Below are 25,722 nucleotides of genomic sequence, written 5' to 3' on the forward strand. Positions count from 1 at the left end.
GAATACTGTCATTATTAGTTAAACTTTTGTAATTTGTTGTAATATGGATTTTTTACTGAAATTGTAATATAAAAAAATAAAACATGAAGAAATATCAAAAAATGTTTTATGCATGAGAAGAAATACAAATAAAGATTGGAAACATCATAAAATTGTGTAATTATGTATCTTAAATTCGAGTATATTCATAACACTGTTTTTCTTTTTGTATTATTTACTACTTTATTCGCAGAATTTTCAATTTTTGATATATCTGGCTATTGCCAGTGCTTTCAAGTGTTTGGCTCAACATTTCATGAGTGGACAACGAATTATGAGTGCTCCACAGTTGCATCCGGAAATCCGAAGGTGTTCCATATACTTCACAATCCTTCCATCGCCAAAAACCCCAAACAAAGGACTTTATTTTTATATCTTATTACATCAACAACGTTCATGTTCTAACGCATATTGACCTAAATTTCTAAAAATTAGTATCAAATTCTCAAAAATGTGTAATTATATCTTACAAACTTGAATATCCTTGTGTTTTAGAGATATTTGGAGGAAGTAAATGACTTTATTTATCTGTATCCATTATACATATGATAAAAAATTTAAATTGTGATACATATGTGTTATATTATATCTTAGGTCAAAAAAATCAATCCTGATTAACAACTCGCTTCTCACTGCTACACAGCTGCTTGATGAACACTGCAAAACACTGTTGACAAAATCACAACTAATGTCTGTAGTGTCGTTATTTTTCTTATGTAAAGTAACATTAAAAATAATATTTCAGCAATGAAGCCACAATTTGAATTTGAATTTGAAAACTTATAGAATGGATAAAACTAGAAAGAAATTAACTAGTGAAGTAAATAACAGAGTACCAGTGGTATTGGAATGCTATAGAAATGTTGAATGGCAACGGTAAGTTTTATTCAGATATCGATAATGAACTATATATGATTTTGCGGGAAATTTGCAGTATATAATAAAACTCTAAAGGTTAAATATTTGTATTTTCCAAGATAAGGTTTGCATTTCCTTATTTTAGCCCTCGGGTCAGGAGTTTGCCTGTGTCCGTTTGTAGATAACGAGAACGTTTTGAAGTTGCAAAGAACCTAACACTCAGATGGATTATATCGTTTATCAAAACAGGGAAAAGTAGAAAATAGACAATGTATACAGTTGAATACACTGTAAAAAAATGAATAAAAGGAGAATACACTGGGGAATAAAAGGAGAAAGAGAATAGGAGTATTTCCATCGGTCCAGCTGTTTCTTAAACTAAATGATTATGCCTACAGTATGAGCATCTTTACACTACCCAGTTAGGTTCGACCATCCTGACCTGTTACTATAGTATATTTAGACGAAGTCAAGGTAGATAATTTGATCGCAGGATCACCTTACACCATCGAACCAATTATAGCAAACCTAATCAATACGCTTAGGAAGAAGATATTTGGTTTTGTTAATAATTATTTGTTGTTGTGCCTGTTGCAGCATTAACCGTTGTTACTTATTTGTTTATGACTTTATCACAATGGATTTCATAAGCTTAAAATAAACTATAAATTATTTTTATTACAATATTTTACATTTTTGTAGGTCTTGAAAATATTATCAGTAAATAATACTATCAAATCACATAACTCTTCTTCAGTCTTGATCACTACCTCTGACGAAATTTTAAAATAGACCAACTAAATATAATGCTATTTTAGTATACAGGAGTGCTGAAAAGTTATGAAAAATGTTTAATAGTTAGTAACAAGCGTACGACACCGTATTGTAGAAGAAGCTGCGCGTATTCCAGTAGATGTAATAACCAACGCGTTTTCAGCTTTGTCGTAGGCTGGAATATTGCCAAGAAGCTGAGGGGAAACAATTTGAACACCCATAACAATCTAGATAGGTAACTTTGTGTTACTATTGTTACTAACAACTACGAAGCCTTAATTTGAAATTCCACTAATTAAAGAAACTTCCTGAATTTTCTGCTGAATTTACAGTTTACTTTTAAAATCTTTGAACCGCCGCCATTTCTTAACGGATACAAGCTTTGAAGTTCGATTTACGGCATACTTATGTGCTTCCCCAGCCCTTTAAAATGATGTGCATATCAATCTATGCTTACATTAAAAACTCTTCTTCTGACTCCTCATGGACCGTTCTAATAGAAGAATGGTAGAACACTGAATACATCTTAAAGTAGGTGTTTATGTACAGTAATTAATTTATCACGCGTGAAGTTTTGTAACTTCGTCTGATATGGTTACAATAGAATTATGCCATTCTTGAACTTGCACATAAGATCAGTATTGAAACTTTCGAGTTCCGCCATTTTGTTTAAGTTTTTGAGGTCTAATTTGCGGCATGATGTTCTACTAATTAAGACCTTTAAAATGGTATACACATTGACTCATGCTTTTATTTAAGAGCCGACTCCTTACGGGCCATCAGATGTGGGAATAAGCTACTGATTCCATCACAAAGATCAAATTTTATGTCCTCTGTCAGTGTACAAAAATGTTTATATTTGTACGTTTACGAGTACAGAAGATATTATGCCGTTTCTGACTTTTCAGCACCCCTGTATACAAAATACACTGTTTAGACACATGTTTTCCCAATTAAATCACTGCAGCAGGTTTTTGTATCTTGTTTGGGGCAAGTTTATGGTCAAGATGTAAAACGAGAGATTCGACCAACTTTATGTGAGTCAGCCAATCATCATACATAATTGATCAAAGGTGAATCTTTTCTGTAAGATCAGACAAAGCTATTCTTATATTGATTCCGATTGGTATCATTGTGGTCTACTCCCATCTTTAATATGAAAAACAAATCTTAGTCTACTTCCAATTAGAAAATATTTCAAATACGTGACATATTGATAAAACTAACCGCTAAGGGAATTTAAATTACTTTAATGAGAAATTGGATTTATCATATTGAGAGAACGATGTTTTCAGGGTTGTTCATTCTCCATTTGGTCCAGTCTTCAAGACTGGTGTACTTCCAACTAGAGGTTACTGGGTGCCAGAGCCGCCACCAGTCCAATATCTATACCGGCCAATTCCAGTAGCTCTACCATACAAGTCAAATCAAGGACCACTTTGGTACCCAAGCTCTCCTATGTGCAGCCAACATGCCTCGTGGGATTCTACATCAAGTGCATCTTCTCCTCATCCAATCTCCACATCCACTCCAAGGATGGGTGTCAATTTGAGAGATCAAAAGATGATTGTGCAAAGAAAACCAATTACCATCACAAAACCTCCAGAACCCCAACAAAATCAGAGTAAAAAAGTAGATAGTGGCAATAAAGTAGACAAAAATAATGAAAACAGTGCATCACTAAACAAATCAAATAAAGTAAAAGATCATACATCAAAAACAGACAACCGCACGAAAAGTGATGACTGCTGTAAATCACATGAAAGTAGAAAGACAAGACACCGTAAAGATAGAAAAGGAACAATAAAAGATAAGAAACCTCAAAACGTATCTGGACTTCAAAACAAAAACAGAAATAAAAAATTGTATCCTAAGGTTGAAAGTTCACAATGTCAAAAAATGGACGGTAAAATTCGTGATATTCCAACTGAAACAATGAATAATACAAACCTCATTGAAGAAGAAATATTGAAAGAGAGTAAGGACCTATGTATTAGAGTAGTAGAGGAAATTCTTAAGGATGATATGGAATGGACTATAGCTGACAGTGTTCATGAAGAAGCGATGGATGTCTCTGATAACCAAGATGTTCCTAAGGATGGTGACAATGGAAGGGAAATGCATGCAAAGGATACTGAGGTAAATCGCTTATTTCAGTTTATGAGTTGCAATTCCAATTTAGACTATCTTAGAATTATTTTATTTATTTCTTCGCATAAATACGTTTTTTCTTATAGCCAAAACCAATACTGAGGAGACAGGTTAGAGAAACTACCACCTCTACAAAGCCTCCTCCCGTAAGCTAATAAGGATTTTTTTTAGACAAACGCATTGGAAGTTCCAATTAAAATTAAGTAAAAACTAGTATTTTGCCTGGACTTATACCGTTTGCTTATTTTAATAACATAGATATTGTATTAAAGCGGTAGTTAAAATGTATTAATTTTTCTTCCAAAAGGAAGAAAAGTAATTAGAGGGCACAGAAACATTGTTAATTGAATACTTGCTATTTATCTTTGTCTTTTAAATAATGCAAATACTATATATTTACATTAATATTTGCTTGACTTTCGTCATACACTAAAGGTAAAATTGTCGTCAATATCTTGGTTCCCAGGGTGGACAAAAAAGATTTCCAAAAGGATTTAGACCATTTTTCCTAAACATATTTGAAGATCATCGATAAAATTCCACTAATTTAGGCTGAACCTAAAAACGAATGACATAACATGTATTAATGTTTTCGATAATGAGATTTTGGTGCTGTAAGGTATATGACTTACAACACTACAAAACTCTTATTTTTTAAAGACCTTTGCTTTTCAGTGCAAATTTTGTTACAAACTTTGCTTAGTAGGTCTACTTTGTAATTGCAGTAGACTACTAGATTGTATAATCAAACAATGAACTAAGAGTACAAAATTAAAAAAATAAAAATGATCGGTACGCTATTATTCTCATTCGTGTGTGTGAACTACACACGGAGATGCAACAAAACTCGTCGTGAACTCGCTAAAATGCGTCCTAGTGACGTTGGACAAAACGCAACCTGAAATTTTCATAATCGAAGCGCCGCACCGCGACCCGAAGTAACGACAGTCCTGATGACATGGGTGGTAGTCGCTTAAATAATAAATAAGTTAGTATGGTGCTAATCAAAACACATTTTGTTAACTCCAATATAACACTCTCTTTGCTGCGCCGCGAAACAAAAAAGCAGTTCGTTTTCAATTCAATAAAGAAGGGATGCATATGTGGTACTGGTGAAGAAGTTGCTTTGAATAACACAAACTTATTATGAGCTGCTGAGTCTCGTGGCTAACGAAATGTACCCGTCTTGATGCTAACGTCAACAGTACCCTACATGACTTCAATTTTTATTTTAACCTATAATGTCTGGGACGTCACTTAAAACAGTGACAAGAGCTAATAATGTTTATATTAACCACACAAAATGTTTGTGAGATACATAAATATAGATTCATAAATTGCCGAGTTGTTAAAATAATTCAATATACTACGTGAAGTTTAATTAACACGTAAATTTATTCCTACGAATTGCTGTGGTATTCGTGATACAATTGTAGTAAGAGTGACTACTCGAATAATCAAATGTATGAGTTTAAATAATTACTATTCATACCGCTACTATTCAGAACCTTACCGCTACGAAATAGTAAGGTTCTGCTCACGCACCTCCTCCTTCTACTGAGCCGCGCCTGGTGCTGAACCATTCATCATTATCTCAGAAGGTCGTTCATAGAGTTAGGTGCAAGTGCAAGTAACCACAGTTTCTTATAATTCTAGAAATATGTTTTTATTTCTATTTTAAATCAAAAGTTTAAAATAGAATTCAGTACTAAAGTTTATAGTTCTTGTTAGATTAACTGTAATTAACAAATAAATATTTGTTATTATTTTCCTCTGTCAGTATTAGAGTCCGAACCCTCTGGATCTCCCCCAAATACGCTGCTGGTTGCAATGAATTGCTCTTCGAATGCGACTTCAAGAACTATATAAAAATGAATATACGATTCAGTCAAACATGCAATTTCTAAAAAGAGATCGGCGTCATTATAACATAGAATTCACTCCTGCTTAGTTTTCAGATATTGAGTTTGGATTAAAACGTATGATCTACAATTAGCTAATCGTAAACTTTTATTTTTTATTTTAAAATGTAGAATGCAAATGTATTTCTTAATCTCTGCGTTGAGAAACAATACTTTCGCAAAGTCTTACATTATTCTGAATATTTTTAGTAGGTACTAAAAACTAATACTCCCATGTAATGATCACTTCTGAGCCACAGTGAACGTTGTCCGAGTATTGGGCTGCGTGCGGTTTTGGCCAAGTTGAAATGGTTTGGTAAAAAAGTAACGTTCATTATTTTCAATAAAAATATATTTATTGTGGCGTAATAACTGTAAACCTTACCCAAAAATACTGTACTTGCGGTCTACCTTACTGTTTAATTTATACTCTTTAGTTATACAACATTCATATTTCTACGCCTGTTCAAAGACGGTTATAATCATTTGAGAGATATTTTGAGAATACAAAACAAATATGTTATTAAGGTTTGAAAATTGACATCAAAACATACACACATAACCTTTACAAGCAATTTACATAGTATTCAAAAATGTATCTCATTGCAGTTAGTAGTTATCTTATTTTTAAATGGAAATATATTACGCTAAGGAAATTTCAGAAGAATTAAAAAAGAGTTACGTATATATTACACTGTCTGTTGTGCTTAAACAAACATTTCGTTGTATACGTGAAAGAAGCATTTTGATGCACTCTTATTTCAATAAGCACATTACTTACTTGGTATAACACATATGTTATTTCATTAAACTTTTTTGAAATGTATTGTAAAACATTATTGAGTACCAGGAAACCTTCCTTTCAGAATTACCTTTTAAAAGTCCAATATCCAACCATACTAGACTAGGTGAAGGTTTTTATGGAAGTTTGTAAGGCTTAACTCTGTTATGGATTTTTATAGAAAGATAGCATTTTAGTGGTTCGTTGCACAAAGGTCGGCTCTACAACACCGTTATCTTCTACAATTTGTTAAACATGTTATAATTTATTAATATTCGCAATGTAATTTTAACTGTTCTTGGCATGAAGCGCTTTGTGCAGTACAGTAAGTTATCGAAATAATATTCTTGAAATAAAACAGAGAAAACCTGTATGGAAAAAATCGGTTTTAGTTAATTCTAATTTATGTGTTGAAAACTTATTTAACAATGTTTACACATACAACTGTGTCTTATTTGAGAATAAAATGTTTGTTACCATCATTACAAAATGTCTAAGCCATTTGATGATTGTAAAAACTACCAGCTGTTACCCCCGGTTTCGCACGCAATTTCGTAGGTTTTGCACCTGTAAGAGCATTAATGATTCAAGTGAATTTTATTTCCCACACCAATGTTGAGTTTGTCTTCTTCCCACGATCAAGAAAATGTGTTAACAAAAGCATATTTATGGCGATTTTCATTTACTCCAATCTTAGTATTTTTGGTTCAATAGTTGATTTTGCCTTGTTTCCCGATCAAGAAAATATATATCACAGATCAGAGGAGCCTACTTCTGTAAAAAGTGAAAAGATGTGTTTCATATCAGTCTTTAAATTTGTAATAAAGGTTCATTTCATTTCATTTATTTATTTCCAAACAATTCATCAATACAATTGACTTACAAAATGGGTAAACGAAAATTGGAATAATACCTGCAGAGACTCCACTTCTGTGTGCAGGATTAGAGTTCTTAAGTCAGTCCAGCAGCACTAATAAACTTATTTATTTGAAATTTGTTAGCCTACATTAACATTAAATAAATGAACTTCTAAATGTGATATAATTTTAAACTAAAACATTGTATACATCCTGCATATATATGTAAAAAAGTAAACACGACATTCTACGATATTCTATTAATTAATAAAGCTAAAGAGAGTTAGTCCAAGAACTAAGGGAAAGTTACATACATTACTGTCAGAATAATCGGAGCTAGTCAAGCCAATCGTATATTATGCTGCAGAAAAGGTGCAAGGATGCGTGTTACTTGTTGGTTTTGTGCGTGTGCGTGTGTGTGTGTGGGCGCGCGCGCGCGCGTGTGTGTGTAAGTGCTTGTGATGGAATGATCGAACGTGTGTGCAATTTACCATTATGTGTATGGCGACTGAATGAGCGCCTCCGCCGCCGCCCAGCCCAGGTCAGGTTAGGTAGTAACATTATTTTTTAGATCTAATAATTAACATATTAAATAAAACTTCGCCTAAAACAAAAAAGGCACTTTCGTATTATTTATAGTATTATTAGGATGCTGTTAAAATACGTTTAATTTATGTTGTGTAGCTAATAAGATATTCAAGATTATTTTCACAAATGTCACTATGAATACTATGTATGTAAGAATAACATGCGCTTATTGTGCCCAACATTTCATGTTAAAAACTGAAAATCGATTTACAAATAGGTTTCTGTTCTTGGTCTATGACGTAGGATGGACAATTGTGTTACAGTTCATGCGGTACTATCTCGGTTTTTGTCCTCATTTATTCTTGTACTACATAAACTGCAATACCGAACTTTTCCCACAAAGGTATCGTGTCCGTCTTGTAGATGCGGTGATATATTCCGAGCTTGAGACAATTTATATATTTTTCGTTCTTTTCACGGTATTAGTAATACCAATGTGAAAACAGTAACAAAATTAATTTTGTAATTTTTAGGAAGTCATAATTCGACGAATACAATTGTTCTGTAGAAGAAAAAAACTGTGAAGTATCGTACATTAATGCTCAAAAGGTCAGATACAACCTAGTATCAAATGACCTGATAGACTATAATGAAAAAATTGTCGCACAGGCGGACAAACTGATCTTCAACCTTTTGGCTCCAAAATCTATTTTGTTCCTACTGGGACAAGATAAACTTATACACCAAGTTTCAAGTTTCCATGACTTCTTATCAAGAGTTGTAGCATAGTTTCAGACTGACGAACAGATTGTCCTTTGACTTTTTGACTCCAAAATTTGAGGGCTCTTCGTTGGACTAAGGGCAACCTATGTACTAAGTATCAAGTCTTTATCAGTTAATGTGCAGACAGAGAACCACACGATTGAAGGCCTTGCTGGATCCTTAATAATTTAAATTACATTATAATCCATAAGAGTTAATAAGTCCGCGTAGACTTATGGTAAATAAACTAATCTATGTAAATTGTACAAATTAAAACAGAGCAAACATATAAAGAAATTAGATTACGTCATGAAATGTAAACAAGATCTTCGATAGCTGCCATAACTGGGAGATCACAAGAGTGACGGTCCAGCTACCAAAAATTGCTGTTCGTTTAGCGTTACCCAGGGAGCACGTGTAGCAAGCTACGGACGCGAACAACTTCACCCCCCGAAAGCAGCGGGTGGCTTGGAAATTCCTCGAAAGGAATGGGTTTTATTGAATCGTTTTCGAACTGGGGTTGGGAGAAGCAATCACTGGAAATTCAAGTGGGGTATTACTGACGACCAGACGTGTGATTGTGGCGCAAACTCTCAGACAATGGAGCACATTGTAAACGACTGTCCTTTGCGATTGTTTTCTGGTGGTCTGGCTGGTCTGTGTGGTTTAGAGGATGGGTCTCTAAACTGGCTCAGTAATTTGGATTTAGCTTTGTGACGGGAGATTTTAATATTATTTTTAATTTATGACTCAAGAACTTTGTTCTTACGTACTTTTTAATAATTGTAATTTTTAATTTATTTATTTATGGATAGCTGCCTTTGTCCCCCATACGATATATATATATATATATATATAATGTAAACAAGATTATCTTTTATGGATTGTAGAGTCAACATCAAATTTCCTGTAATAAAAAATTGCCTCTTAAAGGCTTATGGCTTGATTTTGTAAAAAAAAAATAGGCGTGTCATTATATCAAGAGCTACTCTAGTGCTTCGTTTTCGAACATTTTAATGCAAGAATACGTTACAATTAATTAATGTTAAACCCAAAGACGATTATCAATAACATTTATCACATTCGTTAATGTACTATGATTTATAAGGGAAGGGATGGCAAAATGTTCATACAAATATGAGAAAACGGATATATATATATATATATATATATATATATATATATATATATATATATATATATATATATATATATATACTTAGTTCATGGACTGTCATTATACGAAGATAAATAAAATAACTCATAAAACAAATAATGCTTTCGTGAAATTGATTGAAAAATTTCCTACATTTTATTTGTAAATAATTAGTAATTTTGTTTTCTTAGACGTGAGAAGGTTATTCCCGGGGTGTGGGTGTATGTGATTCATTCCTCCCGGGAAATCCGAGACTCCTCCCACGGAAAATATTGAAAACATGAGGTCTCAAGCAAATCAAACGAACCAAAAGTTGCCAAAATTTTAGATTGATGCCAGTGCGTCCCGCCTCAAATTGTGCATTTTGAATTTATATCTTGAGCACAAAAGATAAAATTAAAAAGTGTTATGTACTAAAAGACTTAAGTCTTCCCTTTACCTAAAGAAAATAAATAGATCAACATTTAAAATCTAGAACAAGCAAATTAGATAATGGTTTGAAATCTAAATAGCCAATGTGATTAAATTTAAGATAAATGAATAGTTTTTTTCAAAATCTACATGTGTGCCACTATAGCTGCGTCGTTCCATGTTTCAGTTGTGTATTTATATTTTGTAGTTTTTTTGTTAATTATCATGTTTATTGCTTATTTTATACTCTTATTGTATGCTTCCTGAAGATTTTGGCATACAATTCCAGGAAATATATTGTTCATTTCACTATTATGAATAAATGGATACGTTTTTATGGGTTCATTTAATTTGTAGGCATATATTTTGTGATCGAGCATTGTCTCTCTTCATAGTCTCTTAATAGGGTATTGCAGACTTTATATAATTATAACATATCGTTACATTATTTTGCAATGAATTAAGTTTAGGCAGTTGGCAACAGTTCAGGTTAATGTGTGCTGGACTGCTGGCTTAGAAGAGGCCTTTAGTCTGCGTTATTAGTTACTTCATGTTTGAAAGGAACAGTAGTAGTTTACATTTCGGTTGTGTGGTGTTAAAACTTGTTTATGCATTTGGATCATTTAATCAGCTGATATTTTATATTTTTCTGGAATAACAACTGTTTTCTAAATGACTACTTCCTGTTTATCATCTCATCGTTACAGTAGTCAAAGTTGTAGGTCCTTACCAATTTCGTCAGTGCTTCTGGATAAATTATTAGTAAGTTTTAATTATAGGATAATTATTGTATGGTTTTAATTATTTTATATGTGTACGGAGTTGGAATTTATGTATTTATATGCAGGATGACTGTATCATTAATAATTCAGAATGAACTCTCCAGCTAACCTATTCCCCCATAAGTATTTTCACACCATGCACAACTTCAATTAAAAATGGACTACATAAGCTATCTGAAAAATGAATATAAATATCTTTGGAACTGTAATGTTTCGTGTTATGTTTTTTGGGTTGTCAGAAAATGAGCTTTCTTTAATATGTAGGTTTTAACTTGTCGGGACAACACTTGTAAAATACTAGGTATAATGAATAAACAAAAAGTATAAAAATAACAGTCTCCTACTTTAATTTAAAAGACCCACTTCACATTATTTGTTGTCTTTAAATTTCAAAGTGCTCAATAAATAATAGGATAGCAGTACTATTTAAATAAAAAAGTGAGGAAAAGGCCTAAACAACTAAAAAGAATAGGCTACAATCCCTAATAGGAGAGTCCATCTTGGGTTGAGTGGTTAGCTCTCAGGTAGGACAAGATGGTTCATGAGTAGAGCGTTTAGTTCTCAGGTAGTGTTAAAGCCTTGGTTATAGCATTTGACGGGTAGACTTTAATATGCGGCCTACACTTGTTTTTCGGTTGTTTTGTTTTTCAGGAATAATTCGATATTACAATTGATTTAGCATATGAATAAACTTAGTTGCAGTAATTTTATTGTAAACAATAAACAGCAAGAAGTAACAAATACTTTGAGACTGAATATGAGAAAAATAAGTGAGATATTTCTTAGGCTGCAGTATAATAAGAGGCTACCACCAGAATAGAATCATAGTATATCCTTAAAAACAGCAAAAAGTAACTAAATGTTTAACTGTGTTGTTAAATTTTTTAGATACATAACATAGATAGTTTTATATAACGTAATTCGTGTCAAAGTTTTTGTTTCTAAAATTTAGATAATCATAAGTATGATCTGTTGTGGTGGTGGCCTCTTATTATACTGTAGCCATTTCTTACAATTTATGAGATTTGTTTAAGTGGCTTTAACATGTGAGTTTGGGGGAGAATTCTTTCCTCCATTTCACAAAAGTGGTTACTCATTGCTATCAAGGGGAAAGTTATAAATACTGTAAGCTTTGTTTGATATCTAAGTTTAGGCCATATTAGGTTTTGTAATGTTAGTGTTAAATTTGTGTGTTTAAAATTGTAATGTACTTGATTCTTCTTGTTGGGTAATTTATTATAACTCTTTATTTTGTAGGATTTTTACATAGCCTATCGAAGTTGGATAATATACTGAATTGTTCTATAAAAATAACAGAAAAACGAGTGTAGGTTGCTTATTAAAGTCTGCCCCCATTTGACTCTCAAGTAGGCCTTTGGGTAGTGGATTTGGCAATTTTGATTAGGCAAGACAGTCAGTTAGTTAGGTAAGGTATTTTTTTTAGCTTCATAAATTATGTCAAAAAGTAGTTTAAGTTTTGGGCTTCATGTAGAAATAAAATTGTATTAAAAAAAAAATAGTAAAAATTGTTTTTTTTTTTGTTAACGGTACTTACTGTCTGAACACGCCTCGTAACAGTTAGGTCTAGCCTATTTTCAGTTTTTCTCGTATTTTTCAATAAATTTTTGGTTATAATATCAATATTTTTGGTCTAAGGTAAGGAGATTTAGGAATTCACTACATAGGGATTTACTTCCTTATTCAGATATATGTTTTAGGACTTTCTTACTTTTTTTCATTAATATTGCTATCCTTAACACTCTTTAAGGCTGCAGTATAATAAGCTGTCCACAACAATCAAATCGACTATCGATTAGAAATATCTAAACTATAATATATAAAGTAAATTCATTGGTAGTGTGATTTGGTATCATCTGGATGATGTTGAATTGAATTAAGTTTTAGGCTTTACAAATGTTAATATAGAGAAGTTTTGTTAGCACCTTCAATTTCAATGGTTAAGAAGTGGTTTACAGATTACTGTTGTTGTCATACCAGCACTAGTGATGCCAAACGTTCAGGTCGCCCAAAAGAAGGTATTACGCCAGAAATCATCGATAAAAGCCATGGAATGATATTAGATGATCAGAGAAAGAAAGAATGTGAGTTGGTTCATGTTATAGTTGTCTCAACTGAATGGATATATCACATTTAACACGAATATTTAGACATGAAAAACTCTAAGGGAGATTGGTGCCGTGATTGCTCACACTCAACCTAAGCGCAACCATGTGACCACCTTAAATGAGTGTTTAGCGATGTTCAGCCGTAATCCGGATTAGTTTTGGCACCGTTTTGTAACTGTGGATAAAACATGGATCCATCACAACACGTCAGAGATCAAGGAACAATCGAAACAGTGGGTTTTTCAGGGTGAACGTGGACCAAACAATGCTAAGGTGAGTCTGTCAGCCAATAATGTCATGGCCACAGATTTTTGGAATGCACAAAGTGTCATTCACATTGATTATTTTGAGAAGGGTAGAACGATCACCAGCGAATATTATTCAGAGCTTTTGGACAGATTCAACGTTGAATAATTGAAATAAAAACTAAGGCATTTGGCGAAGAAGAAAGTGCTGTTCCGTCAAGACAATGTATGTGTGCACACTTGTCTAGTCATACTGTAATGGTAAAAATCCATGAATTGGGCTACTAACTGCTAGTAACCCATCCAGCATATTCTCCAGATCTAGCCCCCTTGGAGATTTCCTGTTTTCAAACCTAAAAAAATGGCTGGACGCTAGGAGATTTGGGTCGAATGAAGAAGTCATTACTGGGTAATTCTAAGCAATATATGGGTCAACCTCGATTTTTCTCATATTACAATATAATGTTCCAATAGTCAATTAGAAAAGGAAATGACTAGAATTTCTTGCCGGAAAGCAGTTATAGGGAGCAGGCAACCGCCAGACGGTCATATATTGCTTAGAGTTACCTATTAGTGATCAGGGGCACTGACGTGATCTGGGCTTCAAATTTGGAACTACTCGAGTTAATTTTTTTTCTAAAAGAGCAAGCAGCGCGAAGCGCTGCGCAGCGGGCAGGCATCGTGCGTGATCCTTTTTTTTATTAAAAATTTCTGATAAATTGTTACTACATATTACAATATAATGTAGGTAATGTATGTAAAACAATTTTAAACACATAATTACATGCTGGAAAACAAAGTAAACCAATATAATCCGCCCAATACAAAATATCCGTAAAAATCTGGTAAAGGAATCTGTGTCATTCCTTTGGCCTGAATCAATTCAGTATAGACGAAGATCACGCACGATGCTTGCCCGCTGCGCAGCGCTTCGCGCTGCTTGCTCTTTTAGGAAAAAAATTAACTCGAGTAGTTCCAAATTTGAAGCCCAGATCACGTCAGTGCCCCTGATCATTAATAGGTAGTTCTCGCGGTTGCCTGCTCCCTATAACTGCTTTCCGGCAAGAAATTCTAGTCATTTCCTTTTCTAATTGACTATTGGAACATTATATTGTAATATGAGAAAAATCGAGGTTGACCCATATATTGCTTAGAATTACCCATTACTGAAACAAATGCCTATTTTGAGAGCCTTGAGAAACCTGTTATTTGGAGGGAATATGAAAATTATAAAAATATCTTAAAAAAATATTTGCATGCCACTTCCAACATTTTTTTATGTGCTTCCCTAAGTTTCCTATTACTATAATTTTTATTACTTACCTACAATAAGTTACTAATTTCCTTATTAGAGGTTCTTTTCCACTATACCTGTTTTCATGACTTGCGCTTGGGTGCACAAGAGATACAGAATGTTGTATGCAATGCCGCCTGTCCCGAAAGTAGTAACAAAGCTGGTTGCATGTAGTCACATGTGTTTTCCGTGATTGATGAGGAGCATCTTGCATCAATCATGCCTCTCCAGCAGCTCGGTGTATATGCCATTCTTATTTTATTTATTTCTTTTGTCAGTGGTATGCTACACAGAGGTCAGGCGCATGGGTCAAGCTCAAGTCGCTCTGTGTTAAGGGTAATAAGATGCATGATGTATTACACAGAATCAGAGGCCTAGTGGAAATGGACCTTAAGAAAGCTTATGTTCAGTTCAACAGATACATAAACCCAACCAAAATGTATATTTTTGTTTTGGGTGTTATTATAGATACTAATTTACATTATCACTAGACAAAAGTAATGTTAATGTTCACCACCAACAGTAAAATTTTAGGTAGAGCTTCCTCAGCTGAACAAGGAAAAATACCTACAACAAATTTTTGCTCAGGGGAGTTTTAGGGGATGCTCTTTTTGTAATTGCCATGAAGCCAATTCATATTATTATATGTATTCTGAGCACATACGGTATGGCTTGTTGCAGATGTCATCACCAAATAGTGAAACTGTGAAATCAACAAAAAACAATGAGGTAAATTCATCAGAGAGTACATTAAAGAGATCTTTGGAAGATGAAGGTAATGGACCTACACAATCCGAATTATCTTCATCAGTTAGATTCACTCCACCACAAGTGTACAAGGTAAGGATACATCTTGCTTAAATTAATCCTTTAACGTATGGGATTACGTACTACATAACGTAATCCTTTAAAAGTACCTAAAGGTGGGGGGGAGGTACACTGATAAAATAAAATTTTAGCCTGATTTTAGAAGATTTGACCGGGAATGATTGGCCAAACCGTACTAGCCTAAGCTTAAGACAAGTTGCTGACTGACATTCTGATCTGATGAAACCAAATTTATAGGAACGTTCAAATGGGGGGGGGCTTCACCTAATTTTTATTGACAGTTAAAAATATGATTTTATAATTTCAAATTTGGCTTGCCATTTTCCAATATGACAAGTATTTAAATTTATTACAGGGATGCTACAGGTCAGGGTCAGGGAAGTCAGGGAAAAGTCAGGGGAAAAAAACAGGACTGGAAATCAGGGAAAAAGTCAGGGAATCCGGTCTCAAATCAGGGAAAAGTCAGGGAATTTCGACGTTGGTCAGGGAAAAATATAAAATCCCTTTACACAAATAAACTTACTGCCGCCGCGCCGAGTCCAAGCCTGCAGACGACGCGGCGCATGAAGCAGGCAGCCAAAAACCCTGGGGATTGCGTCAAAAAAAGTCAGGGAAAAATGAAAAATTTGGTCTGGAAATCAGGGAAAAGTCAGGGAATTTCATTATTGGACTCCTGTAGCAACCCTGTATTAAGTAAAATACCTATACTTTCTTGCAAGTTTGGATTTAAAACAATGTTTAAAAAGTTTTTATTCTAGGTAATTTCCTTTTTAACTTATTTGTTATTAGCTTCAGCCTATTAAAACTTTTATAATGACATGTTTTAATATTTTTAAGAATCATTGTATGATTATTTCAATGCAATAAAAAAGCCATTGATTTGCAGTCTACAAATATTGTTTTGTGTTATATAATATTTGTAGATCAGTTTAGTTTTGCATTAGATATCTTTATGTCTTCATATTATTTGTATTTATTTAGCTCCCAAGCATAAATTATTAATTTATAATTATGTTTCATATTACGTAAGTAAGCTTCAATTTCGAAAAAGTGCATTTTATAATATCCGTCTAAATGTACTAATCTTGTTATAGTAAATTTAGTTGCTCTACTTTTCGGATCTTGCATTTTCTATTAAGTAAGCAAACATGTCTTTACTTGCACATAAATGATAACCAATTCACGTTTGAAGAGTTTTTCTTAAATACCCCGGAAAATGTATACACAAACATTCCCATACGCAAACGTAAAATTAAGAAAATAAATGTAGATTTAAACTGGATATTAAATAACATTTTAATAACTATGGCCATTACAACTACAGAGACCATGTTTTCCTGAGGACTGATGTTTTTGTGTGTGTTGTCTCTCACCAGACTATTGCCATAGGATGTACGAGAGGGTTATTTTCTTCTCAGGACTGAAGGGCTTCCACATATTCTCCATTTGTATGCCCATTGGGACTATATTTTAAAGTTTTGTTGTAATATTGAATTAACTGATTACAATATCTGGACACAGTTTTTTCAGGTATGAGTCTATCATTGGGGCTGGTAACCTGTACATAGTGAAGAAAACTTTTCATGTGGCACGTTACTGGTGTTGTTAGATGTAGTGTATCTCAATATGTGTGTGTTTTTTTATCACGCCAAAGCAATATACATTGATTGACTTTTAGAAAGTATGTACATATAAGATGATTTATCTCTTAATTCAATATATTCATGTGTACGCTTTATTGATTAACCACTTTTTAAACTTGTTTTTGGAAAAAATGGCATATTCTACAGAGAGAAAAAGACACACCCAAAAATTCTAGTCTTCAAAGTTTTAACATTATTCACTTTTCATTTAATCCAGATTTTATTGTGGTAAAGAGTTTTCCTTGATGAACATGTACCAGACTAACTCAAATCTATTTTATTAGATTAAAAGAATGGTGCAAAATAGTAAAACTGAAGAGAGAAATTCTTCAAAGGAATGTTCAAAATACTTAGTTAAAAGTCCAAGTTCATCTGCTTCCGTTGCAACACCGACTTTGAAAAGCCCCAAAAGGTCAACTTCAGAGGTGAGAACACCAATCATCTGGGATGACACGATTCTTGCACCGTCAAAAGTGCGAAGTGCGACAAGAACCTCAAAATCTGGGAGTTTATCTAATGGCACGCCAGAATCATCAATATTCATTACTCCAGAAAGCACGCCGAAATCTATAGAAGTAGTTGTGAGTATATAATTATTTCTTAATTTAATTTTAACTCAAATATCAAGTGTTAATATCAGTTTTTAGAGTATAATAATCATATGTAATTTTCACAAATTAATACACTTCTTTCTGTTTTTTTAGGAATTGTTTGCCAATGAATTTGGCATATTTTAAAGTATTTCTGAGACTATTATCAAGAACAGATGTAGTGTCTGTGATTTCCTGATTATTGGAAGCACTAAATATACCTTTCTCATAAACAGATGGAGAGTTACATATGATAAATATTACAAATCAAACAAATTATTTTAAAAAACAATTAGGAGAATCTTACGGCACTGCTTTTGGTTTTCCAACAGTACCTATGAGGATGGCTATCTGTGCCATTTTTTTAGTAAAAATTTCTAGTTCATTATCCTAATTTTCTGTTTATCAAAATTGCCAGAAGAAATATTGCAATTTCTTTAATAAATATTAAAAATAACAACAATAATCTATATTATGCTTGATCATCTAATCTCCAAATTAAATATATTTCTCTTGTTAAACATTGACAGAAAAAAATATTATATCAAGCTAAAAAATCTTGTCTAGCTCTAACTTGCATACAAAAATGAAAATTTGTGGTATAGTATTATAACTTAATTTTATTTACTATTTTTAAGATTATAGTCAACTCTCCAGAATTCGAGCTAAGTTGAAGTATGAAGGGATTTTAATTCCAAAGATGTATGAACTATACAAGCCCAGTATATTAATAATAAAAAAAGATATTATCTGTAACACCACATAGAGTAATTGTCATCCACAAAAGATACAAATTTTTATATTGGAACTAAGTGCCATATTTCTCACATTGGCACTGTGTTGTTTTTTTTTATTTTGCAAATCATCTTTATTAGTTTTGTACAACATTTAAAGTATAAAATAAGTTGAATTTTCTATGAAAAGTACTCATACAATATATTAAGAATAATCTGTTTACTAACAGTACACTTATCTTATGTATATTTATAAACTTTTTTTAAAGTTAATAAAGTAATTTAAATATACACCAAAGTTACAATTAGTAGTATAAAAACCAAATTATACAAATGATAGGTCATTTAATAGAAAAGAAATATTAGATTGAAATATTTTAATGTATTTATATGTATCTTAAATAAAAACAAACTCTTAAATAAATACTAACTCCAAGATGTGGTTTGATTTTCTAAGCTTGTAACTAATAATTCATGTTAACTCACTTATAGAAAGGCTATGTACAATTTTTACAAATTATTGTATTTATATATATTACAGGTATTGTTATATACTTAAATTGAACATTCCTTATGTGATTAGCATCAAAACCAAGCAGTAAGATGTAATAGCCTAAAAGATGTAAGGCAAGTTTAAAAAACTCTTGATAAATTGAGTGTTTTCCACTTTCAGGATTAACAAATTCTTTTCATATGATTTCTTCTTCTGTGGGGCGGTCTACTGCCATGCACTTAAGCCTCAAGGGCCTTTTGCACACACCATGAGGCCTAACAATCTATGATTTCAGCAGTTCCACAAACCGCCGAAAACAACCTATCAGGTCTTCCTGGGGAGATCCATCATCCTTGTCCAAACTACCAAAGATGGCATACTGCTCCCTTGCTATTGAAGGGCAATCAAAGAGCAAGTGTTCGGCAGTTTCATCCTGTTCATCACACATTCTACAGAGCGGATCCTCGTGAAGGATGCCAACTCTGTGAAGATGGTTCCTCAGGTGACCATGTCCTGTGATCAGACCTATAATCCGAGAAGACATTGATCTATTTAGTGAGAGAAGGTCAGAAGCCACTCTGGAGGAAGGTGACTGTAGTACCATTCTGCTCATTCTCAAGTCCAGATACAACCTCCACCTTCTCTCATGTTCAACGCGAACCCATTTCGAGACAGCCCCAAAGGATTCACACCTTGGAATACCGCAGAATGGTTGAGGGCCTGTCATAATTGGTGCTGAGCCCCAGTTGACCAGGGCTTCAGCTCTTTCATTCTAGGGATCCCCTTATGACCAGGAACCCAACAAACAGTCACATTGTTGATTCTGGCAAGGGAAGAAACAACTTGATAGCAATCCTAAACAAATTTGGATTTGAACACACAAGAGTCCAGCGCCATCAGTGCTGCCTGACTATCCGTGAAAATATTGATCGTCATGCTCCTATATCAGCAATGACTGATTGTGTAGATTGATTCTTAAATCTGTGTTTAATTTTTTAGGAGTGTCTGTGGCCAGGTTCACAAGAGTTGTATTCATTGGCTTGACGTAACTAATCAATATTTATTTTCAGAGACCACGTTTTAAAAGATCACTAAGTGATCATTTCGAAGATGGCAATTCAAGTCATGAGTTGAGTCAAAACTCCTCAGCATACTTCACGCCTGACAGTTCTCCTGGTGAATATGTGAGTTGTTACTAATAATCTTCTCTAAGTCTGTAACTTTAGGCTTCATAATTTAAATACTGTAATTCATAAGGCATGAAATTTATTAATTAATTATTTTATGTATCTTTATAACAAATATATGAAAATTGTAGAAAACAATTTAACGGTTGTAAACCCACGTTAAGTTAAAAACCACGCTGTGGTAAATTCAAAATCATGTCATCTAGTCAAAATTTTAGCAGTAACGTAACTAATAAAATGTATCCAACTAAAGGGACTACTAATTGCAATTCAACCAACATAGTATATAATCTAAATTGTAATTTTTGTAGTAACAATATATAGGCCAAACCTATAACCACCTTCATATTAGAATGACAGGTCACCGTTGTTGTTCATGGAGATGATAAACCCCTCGATGTACATTCCAGAGAACTCAATCAGGACAAAATTTAAATCATTATAAATGAAAAGGTATCAATAATGTAATATTACACGTTTGCAAAAATATCAGTAGGAAACTGTTTATCAACTTATATTAAAATTAAAATTTCCTTTCAGTTTAAACCTTTGATAATTTATGAACATTTTTTACTTTTCTTATTGGCATTTCTGATGAAACATTAGCTGTGATGTATTGTTTACTGTTTATTTTTGAATTAGAGTTACTTTTTCTTGTCAATTTAATAGTTATATATTTAAAATATTTATACACTATTTTTGTGTGAAGAAGTACGCTAAGATGTACAAAAGTTCATATAAAGATAAACCATATTTGGTTTTTTAATTTTTGTTCACAGAAAGTTAATTTGTATTGATATATAATATATTTAAAATAGTGTATAGATAAATAATTAGTAAATGGTAGATCACAGAATTTTTTTGCAAAATTCACTAATAACTTAAAAAGTATAATAATAATAATAGTAATTCGTTTATTGAAGAAATGCTTACATTACAGGCATTGCCCAATTACAATGAAGCATTAAAGTAATACTAAATATATTAAATAGAGGATAAATACTAAAAATAACTATTTAAAAGTTCATCTTCATGTGCTTTCAAAACGATGACAAACCAGTATAATTTACAGCTGAGAAGTATAACATTAATATTCAAATTTTGAATTAACAACAAGCAATGTAATAAAATGTGTATGGATGATGTAAAATAATAAGTAGTAATAGTTGACGACAAATAACGATAGATATATGTAACAAATAAATAAGTAACAACAACAATAACAAGAATTAATATATAACAGTTAAATAACGATAATACAAAAACCAAACTAATTAACACTGAGTGAAACACTCTGAATAAATTGGTCTAATGAGTTGCCAAAAATATCAACATTGATTGGGAGTGAGTTAGGCAAACGAATCATTACATTTAATGGAGAGTTAGCTGCCAGATTGGTACGAGAGTAGCAAGGTGAAAACAATAAACGACTTCTTGAATTCAGCCGAGGGACATTGAATTGTAGTTTAGATAACAGAGCTGAGTCGTCGAGCACACCGCCCACCAGCTTATCCAGGCACACCAACATAGCCACCCGTCTCCTTTTACCCAGGGAGTCAATACCGAACAATGATAACAATTCTGGATATGGAACGACTGTTGTGTATTGAAAATAAATTCTTTATAATACAAAAACCTCAGAAATTTCTTTTGAACATTCTCTATTAACCCTTACCGCGCGCGATGCACTCAAACGCTGAGTGAGGTTCACATGTTACTGAAACGCTGTGAACTCAGATGCTGAGTGCATTCAGTTTATTGGCTACAAATGACGTGTTGTTTACAACAAACGTGCTAGAACGAAGGGGAAGGTTGATTTATGGCCTGGGCAACCCAACACGTGGACACGGACCGTTCCTTGTCGGACAGACAAAATATTATTTATTGTTTTTGTGTCTGGAGCTTTCACGGCGACACTCCAGGCAGCGCGGTTGACTCAGGGTCTGCGTGCGTGTACTGCCAGCCGTCAGTCCACTTGTATCTCGCTTTCAACTACGGATCGTTGCTTACTCGTTTTCTATTTTTATTCAGTTACAATATTATTTTAGTGTACAAAGACATTTTTATAGTAGTGTTTTATTTGTAGTGTGATGTAGTTTATGTGTTATAATAATGGTTATTTAGTATCAGTTAGTTTTTATTAGTATTAGTGTTTCTTTTGTGAAAATATGGCGAATCCAGACGATCCGGAGTTTGATAGTTTTGTTGAGGGGATAATAATGGACACATCCTTTTTCGAGTGCTTTTTATCCAAATGAACCAGAAGATTTCGATATGGACGATGTGATTTTGCACAATATAACTAACAGTGACACAGACAGTGAAAGTGGTGTTCCAAATGAAGGATTACCAAGTACTAGTGGCGGTAATCAAAATAATGACGGATTACCAGGTATGTCAACTTTCATGAGGAACTATAGGCCTATTCCCACAAATGATAATGAATGGATAGATGTAACCAATTTCGATCAAGGACCTTCTACTACTATTCCGATTTATAGTGTAAATACTGGGCCTAACTTGCCCACCAGCTTTGATCATAAGACAAAACCAATGGACTATTTTGCTTTATTTTTTAACGATGACTTGTTAAAATACATTTGTGATGAGACTAACTATTTTGCTAATACAAAAAAAACACGTTTGTTGTCACCAAATTCTCGCCTACAAAAATGGACAGACATATCTGAAGTAGATTTGAAAGCTTTCTTAGGAGTTATCATCAACATGGGCCTTTTAACTATGTCTAATATAAATAATTATTTCTCTTCTAAGTGGGTTAAGCGGATGCCATTTTTCAGCGATGTGTTTTTCTAAGGACGAGTTTCTCAATATATTTTGGAACATCCATTTTAACCACAAACGAAACGCAACTACCAAGAGATAAAGGGTTTCTTGTGAGACCTATTATTGATCATATAAAGAAAATGTGTCAATTTGTTTTATAATCCAACTAATTCCGTAGCTATTGATGAAAGCACAGTTTCCTTCAAGGGAAAATTATTAGTTTTCAAGGTTTATAACCCCTCAGAAACCTGTAAAATTTTGGAATGAAACTTTTTGTTGTCTCAGACTGTGATAACGGTTATGTTTATAAATTTCATTCCATATTTTTGGAAAAGAAACCTTGATTTCTGGTTCAAAATCTATTGAAAACCACTCAAATTGTGAAAGTTCTCAGTGATTCTGTAATCTATAAAGATGTAACTAATCCCAAACGCGGTCTTCATGTATATACCGACCGCTACTATACAAGCCCGGAATTAGCCGCAAGAGCTATTGAAAACTCATTGCCATATCACGGGCACTGTAATGACGCATAGGGTTGGAATGCCACGTGGACTCAAAGAAAAATATATAAAAATGAAAAACCCCCCCCCCCCCCCACCCCCCCCCCCCCCCACCCCCCCCCCCCCCCACCCCCCCCCCCCCCCACCCCCCCCCCCCCCCACCCCCCCCCCCCCCCACCCATTTCAGCATCATAAGTTTCATATCGACGATAAGTCGAACTTAATTCTCTGTTCCATATTAACTGAACAAGAATAAGGTTTTACCTTTGCCTTTGTTGGTCATCGTAGGAAGCTTTCACATTCCTTGCCTTAAAAAATTGAATTATATCATTACGTTAATTGCAATATAATTTTGTAAAAGGAAAAAACATAAGTTTATATTTTTAGATAAAACTATGGTGTAGAGATTTTGAATTTATAAGCAAATGTTTATTTTGAAATTGTACAATCTCATGATTATACTAAGGTTTTTTTAATACGTCGTCTCGGTCTGTGTACAGACAGTATCGTACCCAATGTTTTGATAGGGTGAGTTAATATCTTGTTTTTGGAGATGTGTCGGTAATAATTGCAAGAGCTTAAGTCGTATGATTAATTGGTTGAATAATGAAAGTAATTGCAAACAAAATAAAGCAACCGTGTATAGAAAATTTATTCCAAATGTGGCAAGAAAAAACGATATTCAAGGAACACCAATACTAAAGATAAAGCCCCATACTAGTCATGTAAAAGTATTATAGTTTCAACTGAAGAGTCATAAAGCAAGCACAAAATATGTTTATCTTAAAATATATTTATTAGGTAGAAAAGCTGACAAAGTAAAAAAACATTTTAATTATACTATGGCCAATAAAAAAATCTAAAGTACTATAATATCAATAATGTAAGTGTTACATAATAAGCAAACAAAGTAAAATAATTATCATACAGATTCGGTCTCTACTATTTGCAAAACTAAAAAAATTTGCATATGCTTTAAAACCTATAATTTAAACCACTAACCTAAATTACCATGTAGACCAATGCTCTATGAATAAACATTTCAACACATACTTTTTCTGCAAACCAACTTCTAGTAATGGATACCCCAACATGCCATCAAGTAAATATTTTCAAGGGATATCGTCAAGGTAAGAAGACTGCCAGAATGTTTGAAATGGAAAACAGGATTGAAACTTAGAAAGGCTATAACTGCGGGAGATACAGGAAACAACGATAACAGTTACAAAAGAGTATTTGTTTCCAAAGAGCGTTATTTAGTTATCGTCAGTCATCAGACTGTAACGATACATTTAATATAATGTAATTCTTCTTTTGCAATAGCATACTTAATTTCATCAGTATGTCTAAAAAAACTCTCATTACCTATTATAAATTACATTTAACTTATATTATACCTTCATGTACTCTCCACAAACTACTGAATATTTATTTATGAAATTATATCAAGTAAAACGTACTAAATCACATAAGTATTTTACTGAAAGATTTCTATTTAATGTTTTTCTGAGGATTAAGATTTCTTCACACTTGCCTAAAAATATCTCAATTTTTTATTAAAATCTTTGGAGCTATGCAATAAAAATATCGTTTAAATATTGGAGCGCTATTCAATAAATGTCAGGTATAATATTATGTATTCGTTATATATACCCATGATATATAACGATTAATTATATCAGGATTGTTGTTGAGAATGCCATCGAAGAAGAATATTCCTCACGGTTAACTTTGTTCTTCTTATATTTTTTTTATGAAATTGCATGCTAAGTCGCAGGTAACTTCTAGTATTCTAACATTCTTAGTAGTCAAGTGAAATTTGAATTAATTTGTTTTGGAAAAATCTCGCGTATAAAAAGACTTGAAAACAACTTTACAACCAAGTCAAAGAATCGTCGTGCTTTCTAATCGTAAAATAGGCTACGGGCCAAAACATAGCCCTAAACTTTTGAATGTATGGATGACATCGGAATTTATTTACTATTCATATAAAACTTTATTTAACCTTATTTCATTAAATCTGAAAAATATGTAGTAACACACAAACCATAACAATCTCAAATATATTGTCAGTCAAAACATTCATTATCAGGCTATTGTTATCACTTTTAACAAAGTGAAAGGAATACCTAACAGTAATCTCTGGAAGTAAATTATTCATGCAAGGTCACAAATAAATCAAAGAAAAATTTAATATTCTTTTTTTCAAATAATTAACTGATAATACTGTCATAATAAACTGTACGTAGTAATTTCCTGTCTGCTGAGCCTAGTATAGTAACTCTTTCTTTT

At 32.9% G+C, this 25,722-nt stretch overlaps 1 protein-coding gene across 1 annotated transcript; it reads left to right on the forward strand.

The window, feature by feature from the left end:
- Positions 1–772: 772 nt before the first annotated feature.
- On the forward strand, positions 773–20,156 carry LOC124357760. The gene is made up of 5 exons (XM_046809796.1): positions 773–915; positions 2,967–3,810; positions 15,347–15,505; positions 17,421–17,717; positions 20,024–20,156. The coding sequence occupies exons 1-5, from the start codon at positions 827–829 to the stop codon at positions 20,150–20,152; spliced, it is 1,518 nt and encodes a 505-aa protein (XP_046665752.1). The 5' UTR covers positions 773–826; the 3' UTR covers positions 20,153–20,156.
- The last annotated feature ends 5,566 nt before the right edge of the window (positions 20,157–25,722 follow it).

The sequence above is a fragment of the Homalodisca vitripennis genome, chromosome 3, assembly GCF_021130785.1.
Source record: "Homalodisca vitripennis isolate AUS2020 chromosome 3, UT_GWSS_2.1, whole genome shotgun sequence".
In the NCBI taxonomy this organism is placed as follows: domain Eukaryota; kingdom Metazoa; phylum Arthropoda; class Insecta; order Hemiptera; family Cicadellidae; genus Homalodisca; species Homalodisca vitripennis.

Coding starts and splice junctions, on each gene's coding strand:
- LOC124357760 (XM_046809796.1), top strand. CDS start 827: ATGGATAAAACTAGAAAGAAATTAACTAGTGAAGTAAATAACAGAGTA. Junction 15,506..17,420: donor CTCCACCACAAGTGTACAAG/GTAAGGATACAT, acceptor CTATTTTATTAG/ATTAAAAGAATGGTGCAAAA. Junction 17,718..20,023: donor CGAAATCTATAGAAGTAGTT/GTGAGTATATAA, acceptor ATTTATTTTCAG/AGACCACGTTTTAAAAGATC.